The sequence below is a fragment of the Toxorhynchites rutilus genome, chromosome 3, assembly GCF_029784135.1.
Source record: "Toxorhynchites rutilus septentrionalis strain SRP chromosome 3, ASM2978413v1, whole genome shotgun sequence".
NCBI lineage: Eukaryota > Metazoa > Arthropoda > Insecta > Diptera > Culicidae > Toxorhynchites > Toxorhynchites rutilus.
This window is the reverse complement of record NC_073746.1, coordinates 272,801,167-272,816,288: the sequence shown is the minus strand read 5'-3', so window position 1 is coordinate 272,816,288 and position 15,122 is coordinate 272,801,167. Positions and strand designations below refer to the sequence as shown.

The following is a 15,122-nucleotide window of genomic DNA, read 5'->3' as shown; positions in this document are numbered from 1 at the left end:
ATAATGATGAGGTTTTTTAGAAATATTAGGAATTTTATAGTAAAAGGTAAATTTAACGGGGTTGATTAGAAGATAAATCAATTAACAGTTCTGCGATTGGACCCATGAACTAGCTCCTAGTAAGAAAACGTGAATGTTTGAAGCTATTGATAACAAAAAAACAATTTTTAGGCTGGACGAAGTTTGCCGGGTCAGCTAGTCTTAAAATAAAATTATGAACAAAATGCATACGTCCTTTTGAAATTGAGTAATTTGGCGTGGAATTGCCCTATATAGTAATTAAACAGCTCGTATCTTGGTTTCATACGAATTATGAGAAGATAAAGGGCTGAGCATTTAATGCGTGATTGTGAATGTAAATTTCTCATTTCTCTGTTTGAATTAATTAATTTCTTATATTCCTTTTCAGACGGTGTACCATAAAATAAATTATGTAGCCCCCAATGCGGCCCTCAAAGTGGCTACCTTCGCTTCACCTGGCCATTATGAATATGCATCCGCTGCTGCTGCAGCAACTCCTGTTCTGGCGAAGGTGAAAATACATTTCCGTTGACCTTTTTCCACACTTGTCAATTAGGTATCTATCTAATTTAAAATGATTGTTCCCCCTTCTGTCTCACTCTTTGTGGCAGTACAACTACGCAGCGGCCATACCTCAGTATCAGTACGCCCACTATCCGCAGTATCAGGTGGTCCAGCATCATCAGACACCGGGCGCAACGATCATCACTACGGCCACCCATCCGCATCAACTCCATCAAGCAGCCGCCACCACTTACCACCAGCATCAACCGGTGGCAACGTATATTACAGCCCATCAGCCGGCAGCCTTCCACTATACACTCACGGCGGCACAGCCTTTGATCCAGCAGCATCAGCAGCAACAACAGCAACACAATTATCATCAATCGATACAAACACAGCACGGACATGCTCCGGTGGCCACCATCCACTACCATCAGACCCAGCAGCAGCAGCCTGCCGCCGCAGTCGTCGGAGTGCAACCCTCGGTTCCGGTTATCCATCAGGCTCCGCTCGCTTCCATCAATCAGGTGCACCAAGCAAGTCAGATGTTTGCCACCCAGGCACAGCTGGCCAAGGTGGGGTTCGACTTTTGGGTTACAATACGAGTTTTTAGTTGGGTCACGTACTTGTTTTTTGTCATGCAACATACACGCTGTGTCTTTTTTGAATATTTATGTTTTTTTTTCTCCACAGTACCCAACGATTGCGCCCATCTATCCGACTCAGGCGACCGCGTCGAATCAAATTTACCACCAGGCTACCAATTATGGTGAGTGCTGCGAACGGGGTTTTCGGTTTCCGAAAGTGCGGTTCATTATTCAGGCATTTATTATTTCAACAGCGGTTTTCCGCATTCGGACCACTGCAAGGGTTTCGTTGCATTCCACACTCTCTCGTGCACGGTTTATTCTACTTTTTTGGCGGGTGAACCATTCATAGTGTGGGTTTCATTGTGTTCATCGGGGACACAACATGTTTATCACCATTCGCACGAACTGATCATCGTTAGATCGGTATCTACCATTGACGGCTTTGCCCTCTTCTATTTGCTTCAACTTTCCTTAGGTGATCCCGATACGCTTACCAATTTCGGTACTAATAACGGAAATAGTATCAATACATATAACCGCAAAACCAACATCAAACCGGTGGTAGAGTATGAGTATGATCGACCTGCCGATCGGGAGGGCGAATCTCCATCGAATGATGAAGAGGAACCGTGCGAGGAGCCCAAACCGGACAAAAAGAAGGACTCAATGCTCAATCGTAACTTGTACAATCTGTGGCGAACATACGGAGTGGCCAGCGCACTTCTCAACGCTTCCAATCGACAGAAGGAAAAAGAGGAGCAGAAAAATAAAAAAGGCAACGATGAAAACACCGATCGGATCCAGCTGATTCATCCGCCGACGGAAGACGATAAGAAGCTTAAACCATCGAAGGGGAAGTCTAATGGCAGGAAGTATAACTACCACTATGATCATGATCATGATCATTACCACTATCTCTACGACGACGAGCTGAGGAACAGCGATAAGCATTCGTACCGTAGAAATCTCGAATGAAGCCGGTTGGCGTGTTGTCTGTAAACTTATAAGGTAGTTGTCTCTGGAATCCGCCGTTCTATGATTTGTACTCTCTGATCATGTTTCGTTGAAGAATGTGACATCTCATCAATCGAATATGCTCAACATTGAATTAAGTGACCTTCATCATGATTCTTTTTGGTTTGAAATTGATTCAAAACGATTTTCTCGTTTTTACATTTTTATATAAGGGTGATCCTGACCAACACCATACATTTTAGCCGACTTCAACATTGAATTGTATAGTATGGCTCTTTCACTTCATGAGAAATGTAGGGATCAAATTAGAAAGACCTTTTTCCAACATGTTCAAAAATGGTGAGATAGTTTGAACATTGATAACTATGTTTGCTGCGAAAGGACTTCGATGATTTACACACCAACCGAACTTAAAATTTCTAAGTTTAATTTGATATGGAGCAAGTCCTCACTAAATCTGCCGGTGGCTGACTTGACCCTCTCCAATTTTTTAGAAACTTAGTACTTATGATGGAAAAATCACAATTGATGCTAAAATCACAATTTCCATCATCATATGACCAATTTAAATTACCACTGATCAGTGTTGCCACATTTTAATCTGTACCAGAGGGGTTAAAACATTCTCATCTGTACTTTTTTTTCCAAAAATCTGTACCATCGAAACTATTTGTTGTAGAGAAACAACCAATATATTAGAATGAAAAAACTACTCATTTATTCATTACAAATACTACATTTACATTTGCAAGTTATTCGTGTGTTTGACGATGCTTATACATAGTTTTTCTGAAATTCATTAACCTTTTCGAGCTACCGCCACGATGTTTGATCAAATCTTTTGATCTCAAAATAGCGTTCATCGTATCGTTGCTGAGCTTATTTTTGTTCTGATTATTTTTAGAAAAAAATTGCTCGACAGTTGCCGAGGAGTGAGGCATAGTGAGAACGTTACAAACAAGATATCGAAGCGCCGTAATGCGAATGAACCGTCAATTCTTTTTAGCCATCCAATTTTTGTCCACCAATCCTGCACATACTCGTTTTCTGAAACTGTGATTTCCTTAGGGAATACTTTTATTTTAAGAGTACGGAATTAATTCTATACATCTTGTTCATTCACATTTTAGAATCCTGGAAACGCTTCTAACCAGTGCCACAAAGTATCAAAATTTATTCTCGAATGCAGAAATTAGCTTTTTCCCAGTGTCGGATGAATACTTTTTTGTTGACACTCATCACTATATCTGTTATAATGAGTATAACACAAGAGTCGATATGCGTGAACTTTGTCTAATATATTGAACGAAAACAATATGAACGAATTTCGCAAAGCCTGCATTCAGGCACTTTCTATCAAAAATTTTAGGTGATTATCACGAACGTTAAGTTGATCTTCATCGCTTGCAGTGAATTTTTATTGAAATAGTGTTTGATTCTCATATTTAGAATAAAAAAAGAGCGTTGAGCGTTGACCGTTGTGCGGTGTTGAGCGGCTGAGTGAGGTTTAGCGTTGAACGGCGTTGAGCGTCCCGTTCCTTTTATTTAGGTTTTATTTAGCTTGCCCTGTAACCTGTTTGTATGGTTGTAACCTGTAACGTGCTTGTCCGTAGCGCTGACCAACGTTAATAGAAATTTGACCCCCTTCCTGTTGACCGATTGATCTGAAATTAGGAACACACCTTCATCTCTGTAGTCATTATAAAACTGCGTATTTCATTATCTTGAAAATCCAAGATGGCGGCCGCTACAAAATGGCGGATCACATATTTTCTCAAAACCTCATTAATATGGGTATCAAATCAAAGGGCTTGACTAGTAGAATACAATTATTTATGAAAAATGCAAATCCAAGTTGGCTGCCACTACAAAATGGCGGACTAAATATTATGTCAAAACCCCGTTAATATGGGTATCAAATGAAAGGGCTTGACTAGTAGAACACCGTTATTCATGAAAAATGCAAATCCAAGATGGCTGCCACTACAAAATGGCAGACTACATATTTTCTCAAAACTTCATTAATATGGGTATCAAATGGAAGGGCTTGACTAGTAGAACACGGTTATTTATGGAAAATGCAAATATATGATGGCTGCCACTATCAAACGGCGGGCTGCATATTTTCTCAAACCCGATTAATATGAGTATCAAATGAAAGGGCTTGAATAGAAGATCACAGTAGATCATGAAAAATCCTAATTCAAGATGGCCGTAATCACAAAATAGCCAATTACTTTATCAAACGGTTTTATTTAGCTTGAACTGTTCGTATGTATGTTTGTATGTCTGTAGGGTTGTCCCACATTAATAGAAATTTGACCAATAGGAACTGACCGAATTTATAAAATACCTTTATCTCTGCTGTCATTTTAAAACTGCTTATCTTGAAAAATGCAATTTGGCCGTCGCTAAAAAAAAGCTGATTCCATATCATCTCAAAAAAAAAAATTTGATTGAGATATGTGTATCAAACGAACGAAATTGACTTGGAGAACACACTATGTATTTTCGGAAATCCACTCAATATCGGTATCAAATGAAATGTTTTGACGGATAGAATACAGTACACTGGTTTTATTGTAGAGAAATATCCTAATGTATTAAAAATTAGAAAATAAAATAAGTAAAAAAAAATTTTTAAGTTAAAGGGTTTAATTGTGATTAAACATAATAATGTACTAAAAGCTAGAAAATAATTAGGCAAGTAGCAGTTAGCAGTTATCACACTTCTCCTTCATTAGTCTATGGCATTTATAAGACTAAAATAAAATCGTGGGGCACGTTGGATTTCCATTATCCACAATTAGCGACTTCATCATATGTCCCACGATTTTATTTTAGTCTTATAAATGCCATAGACTAATGAAGGAGAAGTGTGATAACTGCTAACTGCTACTTGCCTAATTATTTTCTAGCTTTTAGTACATTATTATGTTTAATCACAATTAAACCCTTTAACTTAAAAAGTTTTTTTTACTTATTTTTTTTATATTGTATTATAGTGAGTTTCAACACTTTTTGGCTGGTTCGTCACTCGTCTGTTATTGTCACCCATTGCCCATCTAATTGGGGGTGTATGACATTTACGGCCAATCGGGATTATATTAATAAAACATAGCAAGTGTTATACTATACATTCCATTGCCGAAGTCACCAAAAACAAGAATTTTGTGTTATCGATCTCGCTCTCAATTGGTTGACGTTGAATTTTATGCATTGATTTTCACTAACACGCAATAATCTTCAATTTCCACGTTACCAATATCATGACCAAAATGAAGATGCGAATGAAGAATGAACTTCATGGAAAGCAGATGTTGCTGTTCATTCCACTGGTGTTCATTGATATTGATGATCCATATTTATCGACTCTCGCTTGTGCAGTAGGTTATCAATACAAGGCAGGCTGAAATTCGCCGTATTTGAATGTTGTGAACATGAATATTTTCGGCACTGCTTCTAACACAACGCTAATGCTTGTCGAATTGGAAAAGTTTATGGGATTTAACATTGGCGCAGCCTTGAGCGTCGAATCATCAAAATCGAATATTTCTTTCATTTGCTTAACCCTCTACAGACCAAGCCCGCCTTTAGACGGGCTTCGCGGATTCTCTTTTCAAATTATTCAGACATTATTTTCAATGTTCACCCCTACTAGAACGTTTTTAGAATATTTTAATCTATCACACATACACACCGTTTTAAGCTGGAAGCTTTCTGCTAGGAGTATTTTTATGTTGAAAGTCGGAAATTCGAGATAAAAGTGGAGTAGGTTTTTTTAGATAAATAAAAAAAAACTTGGGCGGTAGAGGGTTAACCAGCTCCACGGAAACTGCGACAAATATCCTTTGGAATGATCTGCCTTTCGTTATCCATTGTACTCACAATTTTCTACCTAAAAATTCTTGTCGCTTTTCGAATGATCTTCATATTTAATAGCATTGGACATTGAAACAACGTAAGATTTCTTGCTGATATTAGTGAGAGTGATCAAATGAAAATCTCTTCATGTAGCATCGTGAATTCAGGTTTTTCAATTGATATGGAACAAAACATACGTCGCATCGTCCGACGTGAATCCTTTCAAACGATTCTTGTAAGGAATTTCGTTCTTAGGAAAACTGAACAATCATTGCATTGTAAATGTTTTTATGATCAGCAGCACCAAGCGATACAGCGGCGTAAAATTCGTCATGTACCTCAATGTTGCTTTGTTCAAATGTAAGAAATTTCACAAATGGAAAAAATCTGTACCAATCTGTACTTTTTGGAGAAAATCTGTACTCTGTACCGTAGAGAATCCGTACCAAAAATAACGAAAAAATCTTTACCATTCCAGATAAATATGTACGTGTGGCCACTGATTTTTAAAGGGGCGTATTCAAAATCATTGGTCTTTCTTTCAAAGAATCGTAACTAAAAATCCAGATGTCTAATTTAAACATGAAATTTGACAAACTTATTGGAAAATCAATGAACTATTTTCGAAAAATACAATTTTGAATATACTGTTAAAAAGTTTTACTGGAAAATTTAATGCTATATAAAAAACTTGTATATCTCAAAACAACCTCCCCCTCGATATTTTGTTGTACATTTTTTATTGGAAACCCCTTAACAAAGTTTGACGTATAGCCGTGTATGATTTTTTGAAAATTTCTGAAATTGACGGATTTTATTCCAACTCGCCTATTAACAAAAAAAATAGAACTCAAAAACTATAATACACTCTGTCCAACTTTTATAAGACTACCCTGATTCTATCACGTTGCAACACAAACAGTTAGAATTTCAACAAGATACGTTCATACATTGTTGAATGCTTAGAATAAAGTATATTTAACGTCAATTGCGTTCAAAAGAGTAATTTGTTTATTTATTGTGCTTGAATATGATGATTTCAGGTGTCCAGTTTCTATAAGAACACTTCAAAATTCATAAGTATTATCAATTAAAAATCTAAAACGATCGGCTGATTTACATGTCAATAATTGGCAACCTTGCCATTTCGACTAATAACCTTGAAAATTCGTGCTGGAATACTATTTACCAAATTCTGCAGAACGTATTTCTTGATATTTTTCCATTTTTCGGAAATTGCGACCTTGAGCTCTTCAATCGTGGTGTACCGTTTTCCCTCAGTGTAGATTGTAGATACCTACAAGGATTTCCCCTAGGATTTTCAACTGGATTCAAATCTGAAGAGCGAGCCGGCCAGTCCAAAAGAATAGTTTTTGGTCCTTAATACATTGCTTAGTTTACTTGCTGGTATGAATAGAAGCATTGTTTTGCTGGAATGTGAATTTTTGTGACGATATCCACGCAAAAACGGTAGGAGAGAGGATTCCAGAACATGTGTGTAATCCTTGAATGAGCTGAAAGATCTTGAGCTTTCCGGTTCAAAGAATCCCGTCCAAACCATGCACGAGCCTCCACCAAAATTCCTGGTTGAAAAATACTGTTCCTTCTTCCGTAAATCACGACAGTACCCATTGAAACCATGAGGACCATCCAAATTGAACTTTTTTTTCGTCAGTGAAGATAACCTATACATTGAAGAACTTTTTGTTATGGTATATAGCAAAATGCATTCTTTTGGAAACATTCTTTGTCATAACATACCATGTCCCACTGTCGGTTCATGTGAGCTTTGGCAAAACATAGACGTCTTCCGATGTAAGATGGTGTAAGATGAGGAACCTTTTAAACCCTCTTTATGATAGTATTTTCAACCAAAATTTGACGAGTTGTCACCCGAGTAGTTGAGAAGTCGAAATATTGTTTTATTTGCATAAGCGATTTTGAGGTATTCGAGGCTGTACCAACTATTTCCCGCTTATCCCGGTCAGAGAGCTTCGATTTACGTGGAGCTCTCTCCTTCTTACCGTACCCTCGAAAATTCGCCAAGTAATTGAGCACTACTGGATGGGATCGCTCAATCCGACGAGCAGTTTCTCTGATATCAACATTTTCTTGGTGAAATGCATCGTTTTGTTTTTCTTCTCTCTCCGTGAGCACTTTCCCCTTCGGCCTTTTTCCAGATTTATTGATCAAAACAACTAAAACAACGGAAAATGTAACTGGTCTTATAGAAACTTGACAGTTGAAAAATACGAAAACATTTGTTTACGCTCAGCACTTGCACACACACATATGAAAATCATGCGGTGTATGGTAGTCACCAATACCTACACACTAGAATATAAATTTAAGCATTGTTTGTTTACAATGACACAAAGCAGCAAGATCATCACCTGGTCTTATAGAAGTTGGACAGAGTGTACCTATAAAATTCTGGTCAAAGAATAAAATATAGGAAATGATTTAGGTTTACATTAAAAATATCAAACAAATTTTTGAAAAAATATTTCTTTGAAAAAAATATTTTAAAAATTAAAATTCATTTTTCTCGAAAAAATGTTTTTTGAAATTCTGGAAAAAATAGATATGAATAGCTCTTACAATTTCCAACAAGCCATTCATACATCGGAAGATGGGAAGTTTTACAGGGAAAAGTTTTTCGTATAACAACTTCTTTGGCAGACTTATCTCACTTCTTAACTAGGCGAACCTAGCCAGAATTTTCACCTGCCCCCGGGCTTCTGAATGCCAAAGGGGGACTAGGCTCTGCGGAATGCACGTATCTGCATGCTCGTGCTGTTTTAGTCCTGACCGAGGAATTGTCGGACAATCGCGCAGGTGCTAAGGATGACCGACTTTTGGATGCCGGCCAATTCCTTCTCGATGTTCAACACCTTTAGCGCTTCCAGAAGTGTCTTCGGGATAATTCCAGTTCCAGAGAGAACGACTGGAACAATTCTTGGGACCTCCCTTAGCCCCCACAGTTCCTTGAGCTCCACGGCCAATGGTCGGTACTTGCAGATTTTGCGACCGTGGGTCTCCTCCAGATTCTGGTTCAGTGGAATAGCGACATCGATGATGGTGACTTTGCGGTCGCTCTTGTCGTAAACCATTATATCTGGGCGGTTGTGGTGGATCGAGAGGTCGGTCAGAACAGTGCGATCCCAGTACAGCTTGAAACGGTCATTTTCCAGGACAGGTGCAGGCAGGTACCGGTAGTTTGGTACGTTGTCTTCCAGTAGAGCACATTGGAGCGCCAGTTGTCGATGAACAATACGGGCCACGTTGTTGTGGCGCTCGGTGTAGGCTGCGTTGGCCAAAACGGGACAGCCTCCCATAATGTGCTCTATGTTTTCACCTGGTTGATGGCACATCCGGCAAATGTCATCAACGTCTTGATGCCAGACGTACCGCCTGCAGTTTCTCGTCGGCATTATCCTGTCCTGGATGGCTATCATGTCGGCTTCTACTACTGAAGAGAGTTCACCACGCGTTAGCCACAGATTAGATGCGGCCTTGTCGACGTGTGGCCGGTCCAGTTGATGGGGGTGGGCACCATGCACTGCCTTCTGCTTCCAAGCTGCAATCTTCTCCTCCACTGTCTGCAGATTGCAGTTGAGTTGGTACTCCGCTTGCGCCAAGTGCAGAGCGCTGTATCCTCTGTCGGCGGCGCAGACAGCCCGGTATAGCGCGTTTTGGTTGGCGCGTTCTGCGAAGTACTCGCGCAGTTGTCGTACCTGGGCAACACACAGTGCAGAAATGTCGACGATTCCAAGTCCCCCTTCTTTGCGTGGTAGTGAAACTCTCTCCAGTGCCGATTGAGGATGGTGCATTCCGGCCTCTTTGAATGCTTTCCTCATCCTCCTCTCAAGGTCCTCTAGGTTAGTTTTGCTCCATTTGACTACACCAAAACTGAAGGTCAGCAGGGGAACCGCGAATGTGTTGATCGCGCGTACCTTGTTCCCCGCGTTGAGGAAAGTCCTCAGGACACAGTTCACTCGACTCAAGAACTTGTCTCGCAGCTCCGTCTTGATGTCGGAGTGGCGAATCCCGGTGAGCTGTCGGAATCCAAGATATTTATAGGATTCGCCACGAACCATGTCTCTTATAAACTCGCCGTCATAGACCTCGTAGCCTCCGGATTCGGTAAGTTGTCCTTTCAGCAGGTGGACACAGCGACACTTGTCGAGGCCGAACTCCATACAGATGTCCCTGCTTATGTCTTCGACAACCCGGATAGCTACACCTAGACGCTGACGTGAATCAGCGTAGACCTTGAGATCGTCCATGTAAAAGGTATGGGTCACTTCTTCGTGGGCGCCGTCGCCATACCTTATTTTATAGCCATGACCGTTTCTATTGAGCGTCCTACTGAGGGGGTTCAGTGCCAGACAAAACCAAAGCGGGCTGAAAGAGTCGCCTTGGAATATCCCCCTCTTTATCTGCAGCGTTCTAGACTGCAACACATTTTCCCCATCACTGAGGTGCAGAGACGTACTCCACTGCCTCATCGCATGCTGCAGGAACCTAACGACGACGGGATCAATTTTGTAGAGCTCCAATACCCGGACGAGAAACGAGTGAGGTATGGAGTCATAAGCCTTCCTGTAATCGATGTAGGCCATACTTAGGTTCCGCTGGTTATATACCGCCTGGCCGACTATGGCTGCGTCGATGATGGCCTGGTCTTTGCAGCCATGCGTATTTTTCCTGCATCCTTTCTGCTCTTCTGCGATGATGTGATGCTGTTCGCAGTGAGCAGAAACTTTGGCGGTAATTATGCTGCTCAGTATTTTGTACAGACTCGATAGGCACGTTATCGGTCTGTACTTTGATGGGTTCAATGTGTTGCTGTCTTTCGGGAGGAGGAAGGTGACGCCACGGGTGGCGAATTCAGGAAGGTTGTGTGGGTCACGTAGCACCTTGTTGAAGCACTCAGCTATCTTTGGATGTGCGACGGTCAGCTTCTTGTGCCAAAAGTTCTGGACACCATCGGGGCCCGGTGCTGCCCAGTTCCTCAGGTACCGCGAGGCTTCGCGGACATCGTTCTCTCCGACGATGATAGCTGGCATCTCTCCAATTTCACCACAACTCTCCTCCTCCCGTCTTAACCACATTTGCCCGTCGCGATGTTCTACTGGGGTCTCCCAAATACCAGCCCAGAAGTTCGTCACATCGCTAATATCTGGCAAACCTTCGCGGTAGTCGGGCTTCTCGTCGCTAATGTGGTCGTAGAACGCCTTTTCGTTATCTCTGAACATCCGATTTTGTTCCTGGCGCTTTGCAGAGTCAGAGTAACGTTTCAGCCGTTTAGTTAGGACGCTCAATTGCTGTACCAGTGTGTCGAGTTTTTCCGTCAGCTGGTGAGCTCCCAGCTGGCGAAGTTCAGTAGGCCGCACGATCACAGCAACTTGGCGACATAATTTCGCCGATCTGCTGCCTCTTTTGTACGCCATCAGTCTTCCAATTGCGGCGCGCTTGTTTAGGATCCGTTGCTCCAATCTCCTTCGCCATGGAGGCTCACGCCTTTCACGGAGATGTTGGAGCAGTCCGCCTCTTGGCCTAATACGGTATCCTAAACTTTTGGCGGTCGCCACAGCAGCACAGTAAACTTTCAGTTGCAGCTCCTCCATGTTCTCAGCATCAACCAAGTGCAGCGGAAGAACGTGCTCGTTCATGAGCTTTACTGCACTTGTCAGCCTGCGGGAATGCTGCAACTTCGGGATCCTGGGGCGCGACAAAGGGTCCGTGTCGCGGAACTGTGAGATCGCCTCGTCGTAATGGAAGACCAGATCGCGTAGTAGTTGTTGATCTGGCTGTGGATCTTCCGGCTCAGGGGGTTGTTGTACTGTGGCCTCCACTGGTGCTGATTCGCGTGCCCCACTCGCGAATGAATTGCTCAGCCGTACTGAACTTCGTCTCGACACATCGCTTGCTCTGCTTGTTCTGGAGCTTAGTTCTCTCTGCACCTGCTGCTTGATCTCGTCGACTTGCGTTTGAGAGAGCATATTGTTGCGTACAATCGCTCTACGCCTCGCGTTCATCGCGTTTTGGTCAAGCCTCCCGACGAACTCTGGATACGCTTCCTCGAACATTGCGAGTATTCGAGGGCGACCGCTCATGTCCGTCTCCAAAGCAGTGCAGATGTAATAGGCGCGGATCACGAATTCATTCATTTCATGTGTCCACATGATCCGTCGCCTAGTAGTACCCACAAGTGTGGACGACTGTCGTCTGACAGTCGCAACACGCCTCGTAGGCGCAGCGTTTCGTTGGTGATGTCGATATGTTTTTGTTTCAAATTTTTTTTTTTTTTTTTTTTTTTACTGTATTATAGTGACTTTCAACTCATTTGGCTGGTTCGTCACTTTTACTTCCATTTTTTGGAAGAATGTCGGGAGTGAGAATTGAACTCGTGACCTTTAGCGTGAGAGGCATGGATGTTACCACTACGCCGGATCGCCTCCTCGTTTGAAAAATTACTATTATTGTTTAATGCGTAACATTTTATGTATAAATTATTGCGATGTTCAGCTTTTTTTTCTATTTAGAAACATGTCTAGCGCGAGAAATTACACACAAAAATGCAACGTAAAATATTATTTTTTCAGGAGTCTTCATGCAAAAATGCCTTATATTCCGAAAACTATAAAAGATAGAAAGTTGACGTCTTCGACAAATGTTCATATTTTAATAAAATCAAAAATTTTGTCGAATACATTATATCGATATCTTGACTTTAAACAAAATTAGGACTAGTTGTATTTTTTTCAAATAAAACATGAAAAAGTTGTTGTTAGAAAATATTTCGCCCTGTGCCAATCTGCCGATATATCGACGACTTGTTGAGAATTGTAAGGGCTATCCATATATTTTTTTTGGTACTTTAAATAAATTACGTTTTAAAAAAAATATTTTTAATTTTTTATAGCGATTTCTTTAAATTTTATATAAATTTTATGAAAATTTAAACAATTTCCTGCATTTCATCATTTGACCGGAGTTTTGTAGCTATTATACTTTCCGAGCCAACATTTTTTGTAAAAAATCAAGAAAATGGTTTGGCCTTTTCAAAAAGTAGTCTAATTCCTTTTTGGATAATTCAAGTATGCAAAGTCGCTCAAACGATTCATATGTTTACACCCACAACGTTTCACTGCTATTTGAGGTGGTGCTGCCAACGGCCTGTTGAGTTGGCATGAAATTCTTCCATTTCAATATTTTGTGAAATCGTAACCATTTAAGAAAAGTAACCTGGAAAAAACAATCTACCTAGATTCTATTTACATAGAATGATATTATTACAAAATATTACGAGCATTATTTTCTTGTTTAAATTGAGTTGTAATCAGTTGTATTTGAGCTCCCATCCTGTCGATTTGCTATTGATACAATTTTCTAAAGTACTTGTAAAGAAGAAGTTCTGATGCGTCATTTGAACCATATGCGACGATGCTTTCTTTTTATATGTTTTTAATAGATTATACCAATCATCTGGCTAATAGATATTCTGAACTTTTTTTGCTTAAGAATCGATGATAGCAAATTGTGAATCATCATCCATCCACTGTATCCACTTTCCAGAAATTTCATTTTAATTGATTCAGCTTATATTTCTGTACTTTGCAGCAATTTCGATTAATCAAAAAACAGTTTTAATATTTCTATTTTGTCCCGTACATGAAATGATACCTCCAAAACAGATTTTTTAGTGTGAAATGTCACCTTTACAACGAGCATAAACTAATGCATTACTAAAAATAATGGATTACTTTTTCCCGAACCTAATGTAACCGAGTCCAACCTATAGGGGTAGTGGGGGCAAATTGGTCATGCGGGGCAAAGTGGTCAGCTGCTTGTTTGGTAGTATAACTATTGACTATGGATGTCGTATTGATAGTCACCTTATATTTGAGGATTTTCATGACTTTTTAGTCACCCAGCTCTACTGGGTAGCTGTCAAAATATAAATAAAAACAAATATTTCTCTCTCGATAGCCATTCGGCCGTAGTTCTGTGCGCATGGTGTATAAGTAATTTCTCGTGAAATTTAGTTTATTCAATCTGATATGTTGGACAAATCATCAGTTTGGACGACTATTCGCATATTCTGGGAGAGCTGAACATATATATTGTTCAATCTCAGCGATTAATTAACATAAAAATTACTTAGATGTTTGGGGGCAAAGTGGTCATAACGACTTACAATGTTCTGTTTACTAAAGCTAATATACCTCATCACATTCTGCTCTTGAAAAGGTTCCTTTTGTGGCTTTGACCATGGAAAAATATGCCACTCCAACTTAATCAAGTCTCATTTTGCAGAACGTTATGTGTTTCTTACAACGTTTTTGTATGCATGAGAATATTTGAATTGAGACTCTAGGTGAATAGACCAAGCTTATTTCATACAAGTACCTACTATATCGAATATGATTTGAACAAATTAGGACGAAAAAAACACTTTAATTTATCCCATTTAGCTTGATATGTGCGAGTGACCACTTTGCCCCCACTAGGTGACCACTTTACTTCCAAGCAAAAAAAAACTTCGATTTTTCACTTTTTTTATAACGATGAAAAATGTACAATTTGGAATTTTTATAGCGAAAGCCGTTTGCTACTTGAACAACAATGAGTTGAACTATGATATTCTACGAAAAACGGGAATTGAAGCGGTATGTGGACGCTGGAAATGGGCATATTCCTTAGGGTGACCACTATGCCCCCACTTCCCCTATGTGTTGAATATAGAGCAATTCAAATAGTGCCAGATGGACTTGTGCGCTCGAACACATTATCTTGCACGAACTTGTTCACGCTTTCTTGTTGAATTTTTCATCTTGTACGAACTTATAAACCCCAAGGGTTCGATATCGACCACTATGAGAACCCCTGTGCTAGAGTTTCACTTTACTACTTTCCATCGAACATCATCGAGCAGCATCAGTGATGATCAAAGAAGCCGATATTGTGGCTAGTTTTTTTTTCACTATTACCGTCCGGATATTTTCCAAAATAAATGTCAGCTCCCAGGGCTCCAAGTGTATATGAAAACGATTCGTCAGTGAATGGAATATGAAACCTATAGTAACCAAATAGATTCAGCAAAAAGCTGCATTCACAGATTGATTTTATGCGGCCAGTGCACCTTCGCACCAAAGCACA

The 15,122-nt window shown here is 40.3% G+C and overlaps 1 protein-coding gene across 2 annotated transcripts in view; it reads left to right on the top strand.

Annotated features, from left to right (window-relative positions):
* Positions 1 to 15,122, top strand: part of LOC129778563 (putative mediator of RNA polymerase II transcription subunit 26) — a 162,832-nt gene that overhangs the window by 134,339 nt on the left and 13,371 nt on the right. For both annotated transcript variants that reach the window (XM_055785532.1, XM_055785531.1), the window contains exons 4-6: positions 410 to 532; positions 633 to 1,100; positions 1,219 to 1,294. In XM_055785532.1, coding sequence (XP_055641507.1) covers positions 410 to 532; positions 633 to 1,100; positions 1,219 to 1,294 — 667 coding nt within the window. The remainder of the gene's footprint in view (positions 1 to 409; positions 533 to 632; positions 1,101 to 1,218; positions 1,295 to 15,122) is intronic.